The 17,146-nt window shown below is 36.4% G+C and overlaps 3 protein-coding genes across 3 annotated transcripts; 1 reads left to right on the forward strand and 2 right to left on the reverse strand.

Moving 5' to 3' along the window:
* Window positions 1-49: 49 nt before the first annotated feature.
* On the reverse strand, window positions 50-701 carry LOC104706239 (defensin-like protein 49). The gene is made up of 2 exons (XM_010422411.2): window positions 545-701; window positions 50-367 (listed from the first exon to the last, which is right to left on the reverse strand). The coding sequence occupies exons 1-2, from the start codon at window positions 627-629 to the stop codon at window positions 186-188; spliced, it is 267 nt and encodes an 88-aa protein (XP_010420713.1). The 5' UTR covers window positions 630-701; the 3' UTR covers window positions 50-185.
* Window positions 702-3,664: 2,963 nt separating this feature from the next.
* Window positions 3,665-4,170, reverse strand: LOC104709228 (putative defensin-like protein 48). The gene is made up of 2 exons (XM_010425877.2): window positions 4,045-4,170; window positions 3,665-3,831 (listed from the first exon to the last, which is right to left on the reverse strand). Exons 1-2 carry the CDS (start codon window positions 4,127-4,129, stop codon window positions 3,665-3,667), a joined length of 252 nt encoding a protein of 83 aa, XP_010424179.1. The 5' UTR covers window positions 4,130-4,170.
* A 10,035-nt stretch (window positions 4,171-14,205) lies between these two features.
* LOC104706240 (NEDD8-activating enzyme E1 catalytic subunit) lies at window positions 14,206-17,144 on the forward strand. The gene is made up of 9 exons (XM_087461914.1): window positions 14,206-14,582; window positions 14,697-14,860; window positions 14,984-15,186; window positions 15,277-15,509; window positions 15,599-15,661; window positions 15,738-15,794; window positions 15,950-16,071; window positions 16,204-16,321; window positions 16,610-17,144. The coding sequence occupies exons 1-9, from the start codon at window positions 14,481-14,483 to the stop codon at window positions 16,895-16,897; spliced, it is 1,350 nt and encodes a 449-aa protein (XP_087318040.1). The 5' UTR covers window positions 14,206-14,480; the 3' UTR covers window positions 16,898-17,144.
* Window positions 17,145-17,146: the final 2 nt, after the last annotated feature.

Here is a 17,146-nt window from a genome sequence, read left to right on the forward strand (position 1 = left end):
TGAAAAATGCACTATGTTTCTTTTAATAATATTTGATTAAGAGCACACATTAACATAATTTTTATTTTATTTCATTTAATTTAGTATAATCAAATCGATAATAATTTGTCTCATAAGTCCAATGCTAGGAAAGTAAAAAGTACAACTTTTGAAAATAGTTTAGCATTAGGGAGAAAATGAGTTTTTTAGTTAGTAGTGTAGTGGTCATTGCAACAACATCTAATAGGATCTGTGGGAGTTCGGCTTACACAATCTCCTTTATAAAATCCTTTTTCAGTACAGTCCACAAAGCATTCACGCGATCCATATTCTCCTTGCACACACAAATGGTAGCAATGATCATATGTGAATTTTTCAATCTCTGCACCTACAAAATCCCACGAAATATATGTAAAATTATGTATAACACTCCAGACAATATTTTGAATGTTTTAAATATATATGTACGGATATCCAAGAACAATATCTATATATGTTTAGTTGCTTTTAAAATCGAACAATATTTATTTGCAAATAACTAACACAAATTGCTGAATATATATACCTGAGGTAAAAACCACATGGTTGGAGAGCGAAACTGCTAATATGACAATGTGAAGAAAGATCACAAGAGCTTTTGTGATACCCATGCTAATACTTTTTGCTGTCTAAAGTTAACTAAAAAAAATATGTTATACTTTGGATCTTGAAGAAAGACCCCACTTATATATAACTTTTGCAGTCTTGGGAAAACTCATTTTACCAAATATATTTAATTTTACTATTAATTATTTTTTGCCATTTATGCCAAAAAAATCTTATGTTGGTCAGAAAAATGTATTAACATTTATTTTCTGTATTGACTATATTTATGCTAAAAAATAATATAATTTTGGTCAAAAAGATAAAACATTTATTTCTGTATTTTGAACATATCGTTTGACTATATTTATGCTAAATCTCCTTTATAATAAAACGGAAGTACACAATATTGTTTTGTAGACTATATAATTTTAATAAGTTGGTTACAAATAGGTTATAGATTAATTGATAAATTAATAGGTTACAAGTTAAATAGTGGGTGCAACTTTAATTGTTTTTCCGAAAATTTTAAAGAGAATATTCTAAATAATCATTTGATATCATCTAACTTACCATATTAATTTCTTTTATTAAATTATTCATCCATATTAAAAAAATTTTGATATCTAACTTAACATATTAATTTGTTAATTATCATTATACTACACCTCTCATTTTTATATATGAGTCTATTTTGTGAAACAAATAAATTCTCATATTATTTATTATAATTAAAAAATAGTTTTATTTCTGGATATAACATAAGTTGAATTTTTAAAAACAAATATAAATTATTCAATCTATAAAATATTCAAGCTTTAGTAATATTATTCCTATAATATCTATTAAGTCCTTAGTGCAGTGCAGTGGCAAATGGTAAGTCATTAATGCATAGGGCACCATCACACCCGAGATCGAGTCCTGCTCCCTACGAATGTAGGAATTTGGTTAATGGGCCAGCCAGTTGTGGTCCAATGGTTGACAAAAAAAAATAATATCTACTGAATTAAAAATTTTACTGAGTAACGGGTCAAAATTTGAATATTTAAATTCAATTTCATATTTTTTTGTTGAATTTTATAATTTTATATAATATAATAAACTTTAAATAATTTATTTTGAAATAATTTTAAAATATTGTATATAAAATATAAAATATACAAAATTTTATATAAAATAAAATTTAACCAGTGGTATAGCACAGTTAGTTATCTAGAATCATTAACATTATAAAACTTACAAAATGTGTGTTTTTTTTCAAGCCATCATATTTAGCATATGATTTGATTGCATAATGTTTTATCCAAAAAAAAACTTTTAAAAACAATCACATAAATTATATTTTATATAAAAATTACAATATAAATAAAATGAATTTCAACCCGTGCTCTGGTCTTAATCTAGTATACTATTATTTTGGTGAAAAACGTATTAACATTTATTTTTGTATTTTGAACATATACTATTCGAAAAGATTAGAGACAGTTAAGCTGAAAGTGTTGACCATAACAGCCCGTGGCTGCAGCTCAGAAGACACGATCGCCACGCCACCCATCACTTACTTGGGCACAGCTAGTCCTGCGTTGGTCGCAAGCAAGACTGCAGCCATTGGTGTCTTCCTGGAGTTCCTGATTCTTGGAATATGGGCTTCTTTAGGCATTTTTCTTAAGCACGTACGTCTGAAAGCTATTCAAGATGAAACAATGGTTATGCAGACAACTTTACATATATACTTGGTAAATAGCTGTTGCAAGATTTTTAACGGCTGAGATTTTGATTGGGTGATTAGGCTAATTGGGTGGAGAATATGTAATTACTGACTAGGTTAAGCAACTTTGTAAAAATTACAAAGATTTGAGTGACCTCATAGATTATATATATACAATATTAAATATATATTTTTTTTTCAACCAAACATTAATTAAATTAAAAGATAACTCCAAGATTGGTGGGCCAAACCGGAGGATAAGAGTTTACAAATGAAGTTTCAGAAATTAAAGATCTTGAAGAACGGACGAGACAATCTGCCCTTACGTTGAGCTCTCGTGTGATCTGGTCAGGAAAGAAAAGATGTTCTGAGCAAAGATAACTCCTTCAATAGATTCGAAAAAGCGGATCAATCGCCAGGCGTCTGCACTATCGCCACTAATTTTGCACAATCCGTCTCATAGGTCTGACAGGCAATTTCAGCCGTCAACAGTAACTCCATAGCCCAGATCAAAGCTTGTAACTCTGCGTATAAGGATGTCCGGACAGTATTAAATATTTATAGTCACAGGTGTTACTTTTATTTTTTTGTTGTAATAGAAGTCACATAGATGATATCATTTGAATATTGTGTTATTTGAATGTACTTACTGACTTATTTAAAAACATATTTTATATGATTTCAAAAACGTTAACTGTAAATTACTTATATGAACAATATCTTGATAGTTTGATAAAGATTAAAAAATATATCAAATACTATACATCATCTAAAGAAAAATTTATGCACCACTCATTATTAATTTATACATGACTCATATCGATCCGTTCGATGTACTGAAATGGCCGACGCTTCTCGATCCTCTGTCTCCATATATAGTATAGCTGCTCCAATTTTTCAGATACAAACAAATAAAAAGGAATTATGAGCTATTAACAGTTAAAATTTAAAACAGAGCCAAAAAAAAAAAAAAAAACAATCCAACTCACCAAAAGGAAAGAAGTGGGATTACGGAAAAGTTTGAAAATAATATATATTTGAGAGCTCAAAATAAGTATATAAAACTGGAACAACATTTTAGAAACAAATAATTCAGAGGTACTGTAGCTAGGATTAAATAGAATACTAAGTTTGTAATTTAAAACTGATTTATTAGCTTGTGACATGAAAACACTATTTACTTTTATGAAACTCAAACGATAGATCAGAAAGAAAATGATGACACTTAAAACATGCAGTGCAGAGGTCTTACCTTAGGCTTAAAGAAGAGAAGAGATAAGAAAAATTCATAAAAATCCTGATAGAAACAAAAATAACCAAATGCACTATATATATGAATATTTGATTAAAAACACACTTACACACATTGACATCATTACTATTATTTAATTTTAGTTAGTAGTTGCAACAACATCTAATAGGATCTTTGGGAGTTCGGCTTACACAATCTGCTTTATGAAATCCTTTTTGAACACAGTCCACAAAGCATTCATGCAATTCATATTCTCCTTCCACACACAAATGGAAGCAATGATCATATGAGAATTTTTCAATCTTTGCACCTACAAAATCCCACGAAATACATTAAAAGTATATGTAAAATTATATATAACACTCCAGACAATATTATGAATGTATTTAAAATATATGTACGGACATCCAAGAACAATATCTATATATGTTAAAGACATCCACGAACAATATATATATAAAAGTTGCTTTTAAAAGCGATCAATGTTGACTTGCAAATAACAAACACAAATTGCTGAATATACCTGAGGTCAAAACCACATGGTTAGAGAGCGAAACTGCTAATATGACAATGTGAAAAAAGATCACAAGAGTTTTTGTGATACCCATGATAATATTTTTGTTGTATAAAGTTAACAAAAAAAATATGTTATACTTTTGGATCTTGAAGAAAGACTCCACTTATATATAACTCTTGCAATCTTGGGAAATCTCATTTTATAAATTTAATTTAATTTTACTATATATTAAATATTTTTCCTTTTGCCAAAAACTCTTGTTTTCGTAAAAAAAAAGTATTAACTTTTATTTTCTCTAATTTGAACATATAGTTTCACTATATTTATGCTTAAAATACTATTATTTTGGTGAAAACAGTATTAACATTTATTTTTGTATTTTGAACATATACTACTTGTAATGCCCGCGAATAAAAAATGCTGTTCGGGGTGGATGTCGAGCAATACAAAAGGGTGTCGGTCGACGCCAATAATTTTGGTGTGACAATTCATGTTTTTAAATCACCGGTTTGGTTTGGTTTGAATTAAGGAAACCCTAGGGCTCGAGTATATAAGGGATATCTCGATGTCCTTGTTTAGGGGTTGGCCGTCTTGTCGTTCTAAGGAAGAGAGAAGCAAGGAGAGGTGTACTTGGTCTCTTTGGGAAAAAGAGAGAAGGGATGCAGTTTGGGGATGGAAAGGAAATGGAAGGAGGTCTTTGTGTGAAGGAGAAGAGGAGATCCATCTTCTTCATGTGTGAGGAGAAGGTTGGGAGATTGGATGGTGGATTGGGAGAGACAAGGAGGCTTTCTCATGGCTGTTATCCAGGTAAGTTGTGTTGTTTTAATGTTAGATCGATTATAGAATCGATTGTTGTGGCAGATTAGAGATTTGCAGCGAGAAAGAGCTTGAAGGGAGGTTCGGTTCGTGATTTCTGGGTTGGTATCCTTCGATACAATTGTGGTGTCGGTCGACACCAACACCTACAGATGGACTGCGTGCGATGACTACTTCAGAGCAATGTTTGGAGGATGAAACAGAGTCTGATTTGGCTGAAATTTGGTGGAAGCTTTGTGGTGCTATATGCTTCACATCTAACGGTGTATATGTGGAATGAACAGTTAGTTTGTGTTTTAATCGGAAGTTAATATGGACATGTTCTATGGTTGTGTTGTGGCAATGTTGGGGTGTTGAGCGATACCAGCATGTTGATCTATGTTTTGGTCATAAGAGAACGGCTGGAGTTAGGTTTAGATGAGGAGAGATCGACGGAAGTTATATCGAGGGCGTCAGTCTCGACCTATACTTGGAGAATGTTGATCAATAGTCGACACCATGTGTGTTGGATCACAAGTGGTGCATCGGGTGACGATCAATACCAAGTGGGGTTACGGATCGACACTGAAGGAGTTGATAGTGAATTGGAGTATTCGTGGAGAAGTATTGTCCGTAGCTGGACGAAATCAAATATTCCAGCCCACTTCTCTTGTTACTCGGTCGCTAGAGGTGGTTGGTTGTGCGACTCAGTAACTAGATGAAGTGGTGTTTGGTGTATTTGTTGTAGTTATTTTGTAATGAGCGATTTCTACGCCGATTGTCTCGTCGGAATTATGGAGTTCCGGTGAAATCGTTTTCCGTGGATCTTGTGCGAGGATTGAGAATCTGTGTGCGGTCGTCCCACTACTAATCTACTAGAAAAGATCAGATTCAGTTAAGCTGAAAATGTTAGAGTGTTGACCATAACAAACTGCTCAAAGAAACAATTACCCATTACTTACTTGGGCATAGGTCTCGCGCTGGCCCGTTTTTTTACCAATATATATATATTAATTTTTATAATTATGCATGCTAAGTTCAATTCAGGTTTTGTAGCGATTAAGACGGATATGTCAAAGGCATACGACATAGTTGAATGGGAATTTCTGGAACATCTTCTCATTCGTATGGGTTTTGCCACGAGATGGATTCAGTGGATAATGATGTGTGTACGCTCTGTCACATATTCAGTGCTCATCAATGGGAGCCCTTTCGGCTTTGTTACACCAGAGCGGGGAATCCGACAGGGAGATCCTCTTTCCCCATTTCTGTTTATCTTGTGTGCTGAGACATTGATCCATGTCATGGAAAGGAGGAGATCCCAGGGGCGTCTTACTGGGTTCAGTTTCAATGAGTCTTGTCCGATTGTCCAACACTTACTATTTGCTGATGATAGCTTATTGGTCTGTCGTGCCACCAAGGAGGAATGTGAAGAACTCCTGGCATGCCTACAGTTATATGGTGAGGCATCGAGGCAACAACTTAACTTTGAGAAGTCTGCAATTACCTTTGGAAATAAGACGCCTGTATCAAGTAAGCTGATGATCAAACAAACCCTGGAGATTACAACAGAGGGAGGAGAAGGTAATTATCTGGGATTGCCAGAGTGTTTCAGTGGTCAAAACAGGCTCTTTTGGCTTTTATTGGCGATAAACTCAAGAAGAGACTACAAGGGTGGTTTGCAAAGACTCTCTCCTTAGGGGGAAAAGAGATTCTACTTAAGTCGATAGCGTTGGCACTCCCAGTATACGCAATGTCTTGTTTTCGACTGAGTAAACATCTCTGCAGGAAACTCACGAGTGTCATGCGGGATTTTTGGTGGAATAGTTGTCAGGGGAATAGGAAAATTGCTTGGGTGGCTTGGTCTGAGATGTGTAAATTTAAAGCAGATGGTGGTTTGGATTTTAAAGAATTGGGAGATTTTAATCAAACACTCCTTGCCAAGCAAGCTTGGAGAATCCTCAACAACCCGGAATCTCTAGTTTCTCGTTTCTACAAAAGCCGCTACTTTCGAAAATCAACTATCTTGGAGTGCGGATCTGGTTCAAGGCCTTCTTATGCATGGAGAAGTATACTACATGGTCGTAACCTCTTGAAGCAGGGTCTGATGAAGATGATAGGGAATGGTATGGATACTTTCGTCTGGAAAGAGAAATGGATCTTTGATAAACATCCTAGAGCCCCATTCCGGATGGACACCTTCTTCAATGTCAACCTGAAGGTGGTGGAGCTGCGTAGCCAAGTGGATGGTCAATGGGACATAGAGAAGATAAATGCGTTGTTCCCACCTGATGATGCTAAACAGATTCTTGCGATAAAAATTGCAGCAACAAAGAGAGATAGTTACATATGGCCATATATGCCTTTTGGTGCTTATTCTGTTAAAAGCGGATACTGGTTGCTTCGGACCCTACCTTCAATCCATGAGCCTCGCTCGGAAGATAGGATCAAGCTTACAAGTATGAAAGCGAAGGTGTGGAAACTGCAGACGGTACCAAAGATTCGAACTTTCCTCTGGAGAATGCTATCAGGTGCTCTAGCTGTTTCTGAAAGGCTTGCCTCACATGGATTAGTTGTAGAAACCATATGCTCAATATGTGGTCACCAGGAGGAGACAATATGTCATATGCTGTTCTCATGTCCGGTTGCTAGACAAGCATGTGGCCTTGCTATAATATCCCTCTGCCTTCTGGGGGCTTCTCTGACTCGGATTTGGTGGGGAACTGGGAACATTTGCTGACGGTAATGCAAGACAAGTGGGTTCCAGAGGAGATTAGAAACATGATCCCCTGGCTGTTGTGGGAATTATGGAAATGGAGGAACACATTTCTATTTCAGGGGAAACAGGGTGATATACGGGAGCTGGTGGATAAAGCTTTCACGCACTCCTCAAATTGGTTTGCTGCACAAGGTCTAAATGGCACCTTAGCCCAGCAGTAGACAGTGAGACATCAATCCCTTGAGGTTATATGGAGGAAACCAATGCCTGGAACTACGAAATGTAACATCGCAACGTCTTGGGGGAAGAGCTCCCCAATGGTTGGTGGTGCGTGGATTACTCGCGATAATCAAGGCCAGGTTCTCCATCATGCACGAACTGCTTTTGAGAGATCCGACACGGGAATATTGGCAGGTCTTCGGTGTTTTTTGTGGGCTCTGGAGGCGGTGCAGATTCTGCATATCACTCGGGTTGAATTGGTAATGGATAATGCTGCAGGTGTTGCAGCCATAAACAACCCTAAGGAATGGCCGCGGTTTGATTCGCTGCTGCAAGATATACATCTGATATTGTCGAGTTTTGATTATTGGGAATGCCACCATGTGCTCAGTTCGGCGAATAAAGTGGCAGTGGCTATCGCCAAAAGTGTAACACGAGAGGGAGGCTCCAGTCGTATTTATCTTTGGGAGGCCCTTCATGGCTGCAAGATCAACTACGCAAAGACTATGAAGGTTAACTTGTTGAGTGGTCTGTGTGGTAGGTTTTATTGTTGTTACCTGTTTCACTTGGAGGGTCGATTGACCTCAGTATCAAATGTAGGTAGTGGTTGGTTTTTATTTTACCCTTGTACCTTTTCCAGTCTTGGTTTCTATCATATGACAAAAAAAAAATATACCTAAGTTATAAACTCTCAGTTTTATTTATTTATTTCGCTCTCTCTCTTTTAGTTACATATACGAATTTAATTATGCATGCAAATATACTAAATATAGTTTTTTTTTTTTTTGTTAAAAGGTTTTCTTATAGATAATAAAGATGATACACAGGGAGCCTCAGTTATTTTAGCTAATACATAAAAGAAACAGGGAGAAAGCTAGCACAGAGCTAGATTACAGAAGAAAGGAGAGAGAAAGCTAGCACAGAGGTAGAATACAAAAGACGAGGGAGAAGGCTAACACAAATCAGTGATGATAAAATTGGGAATTCTCACGGAAGAGCCGAAGAAGGATTATGGGTCCCTGTCCAGCAATAGAGTAAAGATCTTCGCCTTGAATTTTGAAGGACTAAACTATGAGCTCTATTCCTCACAGCATTTAAGACGTTAAGAAAAACCGATTGTGAAGACTGAGTGAGACCATTATGGAACCTGCGGTTCCTCTCTCTCCAGATTTCATAGACACACGCATGCCATGCCTGAAGCAATGCAAGAGAGGTGTCCTTGTTTGAAGAAGCATATGGTAGCCATTCCATAATCAGATGCCACGAAATAGGACGGACTACAATCAACAACTGAGAAACTATTTTTGTCCACACATCCTTTGAGAATTCACAGCTGAAGAACAAGTGGTCCCTAGTTTCATCCTCAACTCCACAAAGAAGACAAGTTTTACCCACATCGCAATCCCATTTAGAAATTCTATCCATAGTTGGGTTGCAATTCAGAATAAACAACCAAACAGAAAAGCATGTTTTGGGATTCTGGCCTTGTGCCACACCAAAGGGGACCAAGTAACCAATGATTTCTGATCCCTAATGTGATTCCAAACATTACGAGAGGAAAAGGATGTTTGAACCCGCTCATCAATCATCCAAACTACAATATCACTAGAACCCGAGAGACGAATAGTTGTGATATGAGTATAGAGTAGAATTTGTTTTTCTGACCTTGCAGGTGAGAGATTCCAACCTGTGGGAGTAAGCTGCTCCTTGACTGTAGCAAAGAGAGGAATGCCAAGAAGCATTGGCCCATCGTTACCAAAGAATTGAATGAGTGGTCCGAACGGAGTTCATGGATCCCACCAGAAAAAAGTATCATCTCCGTTTCCAATTTTTATCCTGAGAAAAGACCATGCCTTTGGTCTTAATTTCAGAAGATTACGAAACATCCAGGAGTACCTATAATTCTTCACATTTAGAGCCCAGAAAGTAGAATGAGAAAGATACTTGTCCCTCACCCAAGCCACCCATAAAGAACCAGCTTTAAAAAACAACATCCAAATGAGCTTCAGACCACAAGTCTCATTCCAAGCTGAAAAGTTTCTTAATCCTAGACCACCTTCTTTTTTAGTGGTGGAAACATTTAACCAAGCAACTTTTGCCCCCTTTGCTGATTGAGTTGATCCATGCCAAAAATAAGCACTACAGAGGGTGTTTAGACGTCGAATGACCTGCTTTGGAAGAAAAAAGGCTGAACTCCAAAAACCAATGATTCCAGGAATGACGGAAGAGAGAAGCGTGTACCTTCCCGCTAAGCTTAAGTGACAATGAGACCAGCTATTAAGCTTCTTTCTAATCTGTGATAGTAATGGATCAAAGTCAGATACAGAAAGCTTCCTAGAACAAAGAGGAAGGCCCAGATAACGAACGGGGAGCGGAGTTGGCAAAAGCTTAAACTTTCTATAAATCTGTTGCAACATCACTTCATCAACCCCTGAACAAAACATGCTTGTTTTTGACAAATTTACTCTCAACCCAGAAAGCTGTTCAAACTTAGCTAAAACTGAGAAAACTCCTTCCAAAGACTCAAGAGATCCCTCTAAGAAAATAAGAAGGTCATCCGCAAACGAGAGGTGAGTCAACTGTATTTTTTCACAGCCTGGATGATACTTGAAAACCCCTTCTACTGCAGCTTGGTTCAACATGAGAGACAGAGCATTCATAATTAGCACAAAAAGAGCAGGAGAAAGCGGATCTCCCTGTCTTAGTCCCGATTTGCCTTTGAAAAACCCTGAAGATGAGCCATTAATGCTAACCGAGAATGAAGAAGAGCAAACACAAGCTTTAACACATTTTATGAAGTTCACCGGAAAATGATATGTGTGAAGCACTTGTAACAGAAAATCCCATCGCACAGAATCAAATGCCTTTGAAATATCCACTTTGAGTGTTATTCGGCTAGAAGAAGTCTTTTGATAGCCATTCACCACCTCGGAAGCTAGGAGAACATTTTCCAAGAGAAGTCTATCCTTAACAAATGCTGTCTGATTAGGAACCACAATGTCAGGTAGGACTCTGTTAAGCCGGTCAGCCATAATACGAGTGATAATTTTATAGACTGAATTGAGGCATGATATTGGTCTATAGTCTTTAAGATTATCCGCTCCTGGTCTTTTTGGAATCAGCACAAGAGAGGTAGCGTTAAGAGCCTTAGGCATGAATGGACAACTAAAGAAAGTCTGAATTGCGGTAGCCAATTCATTCCCCAAGATACACCAAGTCGCTTTAAAAAATTCGGCAGTAAAACCATCTGGTCCTGGCGTTTTACTTGATGGCATTCTTTCCAAAGATGTTTTGATGATGTCCTTAGTGACTGGAGCACTTAACATGGTCTGCTGCAAAACTGTACAACCAGACATATTAAGAGAGGCCAAAAATTGTGGCAGGTTTGCACAAAAATGACCTCTAACTGATCCGAAGATTTCCTCAAAGTAAGCCACAGCGTGCTCATGAATCTCTTTGGGAGTCTCGACCTTTGAACCATCATGTCTAATCAAATATTTAACTGAGTTAGAACTATTCCTCATTTTAGTAACAAAATGAAAGAAAGAAGTGTTGAAATGTCCCTCAGCCAACCACTTAATCCTAGACTTTTGCTTGAAGAAACTTTCTTCTGCAAGTCTCAAAAACATCCAACTCTCCCGAGCAGAATTTTCAAGTAACATGTTGGACGAAGATGGATCTTGTAAGACATTACCCTGAAGAGATTTTAGCAATTCACTGGCTTCAAATACACGCTTTTCAATCTCACTATAGTTTTCCTTGCAGAGTGATTTAAGAGGCCTTTTCAACGACTTTAGTTTAAACCCAAACTCAGAAAGGAATCTAGCAGGAGCACTCCACTCATCCCAGATAGTCTGAATAGTTTCCATAAATGACAAATGGTTGATTAGAAGATTGAAAAACTTGAACGGGCGCGTACCATAATCTGGAACCTTGGAAAGTAATTTGATGTGGCAAGGTGAGTGATCTGAGAATTCCGGAGCAACAAAAGTACAATGACTCAAGGGGAATAACCCAATCCAGTTTCCATTCACTAGACACCTATCCAGTTTTTTTCCAATTGGAGCTTCTTGTTGATTATTGTGCCAAGTGTAGGAAGGGCCATGGAAAAGAAGATCAAATAAGCCAATATCCGCTAAACACTAACCAAAGTCTCGCATAGCTCTTGAGGACCTAGAAATCAACACATTTGAAGTTTTTGACGGATATATAATTTCATTGAAGTCTCCATTAACCATCCAAGGTAGAGACGATAAACCGAAGGAAGAGAAAGTATCTCTAAGAGATTGCCAGAGAGTCTTCATTTCATCCAAATCATTGGAGGCGTACACAGCTGTGTAGACAAAAGAGTGACCAGATTCCAAGGTGATTTGCACCGTGATTGACTGAAGGTCCGAAAACAAAAACTTCACTGAAGTCGGTGGCTTGAAGACAATCCAAATCCTACCAAGATCCGAGTGATGATAATTATTCATAACCAACCAACCTAGACTTATACAAGATAAAATATATTGTAGATTTGGCTCGTAACGTGCGTTTCTAGGAGCGCTCCAAAAGATACTGGCTTTTTACTAATCCAGTTAGCAAGAGTTCGATGTTTAGTGGGATCATTTATTCCCGCACGTTCCAAAAAAAAGTATCCGACATCTATACTAAATATAGTTGATTTTGACCTTCTCTTTCTTTTGTCTGAAAAAGAGTTCCGATGGAGATGTAATTGATTGTATCAACCAACCTTCCATCACCCACACTCCTTCGAGACCATGTTATTCAGGTTTCATCACCCACTCCTCCGAGACTATGTTATTCAGGTTTTTGTTAACTCAAATTTTTTTGTTTATTCTTCTAAAATAAGTTTCTTTAAGTTATATTATTTTTGTTTAAAATAAAGTATGCAGGAATATCCCACAAACGGGAAAACAAACTTGGCAAGCATGGCATGACACCAAAGAAGAATGTCCGGCAGTGACGGTTCCCGTACGTCCAAGAAACATCATCCAACAGCTCCAAACGTCGCCAAAATCTAAAAGACAAAAATTAGGCCGAAAAGTTTGATAGCTCATTGTGAATGATTTTATTACTCTTTTGGGTTTACAATCTAAAAATTAATTATACAAATATATATATATATATATATATATATATATATATATATATGATGGACCTTTCTCAACATCTACTACATCAGTGTTATATAACATCTACGAAATAAAGTAGAATTATTATGCAGATGTCAAAAATACCAATATCGGTTGTATGATAAACAGTATGCGATTGGGTATATGATGAACCATGTCTTTATTATTATAATTTTACTTAAGTTTTGCTTAAATTTTGATTTTTTTTTTTTACTTTGTAAACTTGGAGATAACTGGTGTTACAACACAAACATGTTTTTTTATATAAAAATTTATAATATAGTAGTACTAACAAATATAGTTGTATTTATTTTGAAAATGTATTTTTATTTGAGAAAGTGTTCTTCTAATATTGCAATTGTTTGGTAAATCTACATACCATGTTTTTGAATTTGACATGTATATTTTGTATGGATGTTATTAAATCGATAAATCGAGTGATCAATGGAAATAAACAAAATATTATGTAAAATACACACGGTTGTGTAATTATTTATTTTTTGAAATTATATGTTGTTTGAGAATATAACTAAACTAGTAGTCATGATATAATAAATAAATAAAATATTTCGTTCTTAGCGTAAAATCAAAATGTTTCCAAACGTAAATCTTTAGATAAATATTTAAAAAAAATATAAATATACTATCATAGACACATCTAAAAAGAATAACATCATGTAATATACACTAAATGATACTCCAGATAAGGATGTTGCTTGTTGGTTCTGATTTATCCTTTTATTTAATAAATTTTGAAAGATTGGAAAGTTTAATAATGGGCAATTGTCATAAATACCACTAAAATAGGTTTTTCTTCCAAAAATACCACAATTTAGTTTTTTTTTCCAAAAATACCACTAAAATATATTTTTTTCCAAAAATACCACATAATTGAACTAAAGTTTTAATACTAAAAACTAATTCCTAAATTCTAAATACTAAACCCTACCCCTAAAAACTATACCCTAAAACTAAATGTGTCAACCCAAACCTAAAAAAAAAAATTACATTCTTAAAAATCATTTTTTTGTGTTTGTGGTATTTTTGGAAAAAAAACTAAAATGTGGTATTTTTGGAAAAAAAAACTTTTTTAATGGTATTTAAAGGAATTTCTCTTTAATAATAGACTACTTAAGATATCAATTAATTTGTAAAAATAATTATAACCAATATAATGGAAAATTTGCCAAAAATATGTTAAAAAGCCTATCGATAGTCAAAATTATCCACACAAAAAAAAAAAAAAAGAAAAAAAAATCTAAGAAGATAGATTTGCTAAAATAACAAAATAGAGATCTTTTAAATGTCCAAATTAAACCAAGGGATATTATAATATCAAGATCTAAATAAAATGTGCTTTTTCCTAATATAAAATAGTTTTGGGTCGAGCCCAATATTGACCCAATAAGGGTCGGCTCAAAGAGAAGGCGAAAAGAGAGGTTTCGGAGCTCTGTGGCAGTGTGTCGGGTTTTTTGAGTATTCGAGCTTCTCTCTCCTCCGTGATCAATCTCCGTGAATCGCAACTCTCTCTCTCTCTCTCTCTCTCTCTCTCTCTCTCTCTCTCTCTCTCTATGGCTGATCTCGATGTTCCTCAGAGTAAGTCTAGAGACCTCGACAAGCTTCTTCTCCGTCATGGGAATCTCGTTGACCCCGGCTTCTTTCCCGGACCCCAGGTTTAACGCCTTTTTATTTTCTCAATCGCTTCTTCGCTTTTTTTTATTTCCTGTAATTTGTTGTATAGATTCTATGGGTTTTCCTGAGCTTAGTTTTTGTTTTGGGGTATAAAGCTGAGGGATGACATAAGGGAGTTTGTGAAAATCCTGGTGGTTGGTGCGGGTGGATTGGGTTGTGAGCTTCTCAAGGACTTGGCTCTTTCAGGTTTTCGTAATCTCGATGTGATTGATATGGACCGTATCGAGGTTACTAATCTCAATCGCCAGTTCCTATTCAGGCAAGTTTGTTTTTGACTTGTGTGTGTGTGGTATTCTTCAGTAAGATTTGTGAAATTGTTAGTGGGAATTGATGATAGTTGCACGAATTATTTGGGTTGATAATGTTGGTGTTCTTTGTATAGACTTGAAGACGTGGGAAAGCCTAAGGCAGAGGTAGCAGCTAAGCGTGTCATGGAGAGAGTGAGCGGGGTTGAGATTGTGCCGCATTTTTCACGTATTGAAGACAAGGAGGTTGAGTTTTATAACGATTTTAACATTATTGCCCTTGGTCTTGATTCCATCGAAGCTCGGAAATACATCAATGGGATAGCTTGTGGCTTTCTTGGTATGTAAATTCTTAAACGTTTAACTCTCAACCCAAACTCTCGGCTTTTTAAGTTCTCTGCCTGATCATGTGCTTGTCAAATGTATGTAGAGTATAATGACGATGATACTCCAGTAAGAGACACAATCAAGCCGATGGTAGATGGGGGAACTGAAGGTTTCAAGGGTCATGCTAGAGTTATAATGCCCGGAGTTACACCCTGTTTTGAGTGCACTATTTGGCTCTTCCCACCTCAAGTGAAGTTTCCTCTGTGCACTCTTGCTGAAACCCCTAGGAATGCTGCTCATTGCATTGAATATGCTCATCTAATTAAGTGGGATGAGGTATGTTTGTAGGCTCTCGAAAAGAGATTCTTCTTTCCATGTGGATATGTATTTTGGTTTAGTCATGGTGAAGTCGATTCTTCCTGCAGGTTCATAAAGGAAAATCCTTTGATCCTGATGTCCCAGAACATATGAAGTGGGTCTATGATGAGGTTAGTCATTCTTTTGCTTGTTTATGCTATGGATTTTAATTTGGGATTTATTTCATATTTGCCATTATCTTCACAGGCTATCAGGAGAGCTGAGCTTTTTGGAATTCCGGGTGTCACATACTCTCTCACACAAGTATGTAACCATTCTCACTTTCTCTGTCTGTTTACTTTCTAAAATTTTCCAGTAACCCCGGCTGAAGTACTTGTAACCATTTAAGTATGCACAATGAATCATATGCTATTTGTATTCATGGAGAAATTATCAGAGGAGGGTTGTTTATTATATAGGGTGTGGTTAAAAACATAATACCGGCGATTGCTTCCACCAACGCGATTATATCAGCAGCTTGTGCGCTAGAAACATTGAAGATTGTGTCTGCATGCAGCAAAACACTTACAAACTATCTGACGTATGTTTTGTTTTCTTTCTTTCTGCCTTACTTGCTAGTGTTCGGATTACAGCTTTTCTACTTTAAGTTAAATATAGGAATTTGCAAAGAATTCAATGTTATCCTCAAGCAACTGTTTTCATTTTCACAAAGGTATAACGGTGGAGAGGGTCTTTACACTAAAGTGACAGACTTCCCGAGGCTCGACGACTGTCTTGTATGTGGTCCGGGCATTCTGATTGAGCTGGATACCTCAATCACATTATCGAAGGTCCTTCCTCTCGCTTTATCATCTCGTTGTCTTTTTAATACCGATTATCCTTTATTTTCTTACCCGTTTATTGCTTTTTCATGCTAAATTATCTTCTCTGCTGCTATCTCCATTGCTGCATTTACTTCATTCCTGCGTAGATGCTTGGCTGTTATTTTCTTTGGTCTTCTCGCCTTTTCCAGGCTTTTCTGGCCTTTTAGCTATATATTAATCTACTCGTGCCTTTGTCCATTCAAATTCCGCGTCTCAGTTCTTTACCATTTGTTCATGTCTTTTTCTTTCTCCTAGTTCATTGAGATGCTTGAAGACCACCCGAAGCTCCTTTTGTCAAAAGCAAGTGTTACATACGGCGAAAGCAATCTCTACATGCAGGCACCTCCGGTTCTTGAAGAGATGCTCAGAGAAAACCTAAGCAAGCCGCTCTATGACCTTATGGGAAGAGTCCAGAAGGATACTATCCATGTATCTGGGACATCTCTCAAGGACAAAGAGAAACAGTCGATTCAAACAAAGCTAAGGGTTGTTTTCAAAGGAGCCGATGTTGTTACAGACATGGATACAGCCATTGGAGCATAAAACCCGACAGAGAAACCCTTTGATGCCAAAGCTTAGATCCATTGAGAGATTATTGGGCAGGTTGACTTGTCCGGTTCTTATTTTGGTCCTTTTTTTTTGTTTGTTTGTCGTTTATAGCTATGATAGCAGACTTTTACTGCGTGATGGAGAAAGGAAAAAAGTTACTCCAAACAGATCGGTTCATATGATTGTTCTTAACCTCGAAGATGTGACCTTCCGGACTAAAACAGTTTAGAGCCGTTAAAAAGT

The sequence above is a fragment of the Camelina sativa genome, chromosome 8, assembly GCF_030686135.1.
Source record: "Camelina sativa cultivar CO46 ecotype springtype chromosome 8, ASM3068613v1".
NCBI lineage: Eukaryota > Viridiplantae > Streptophyta > Magnoliopsida > Brassicales > Brassicaceae > Camelina > Camelina sativa.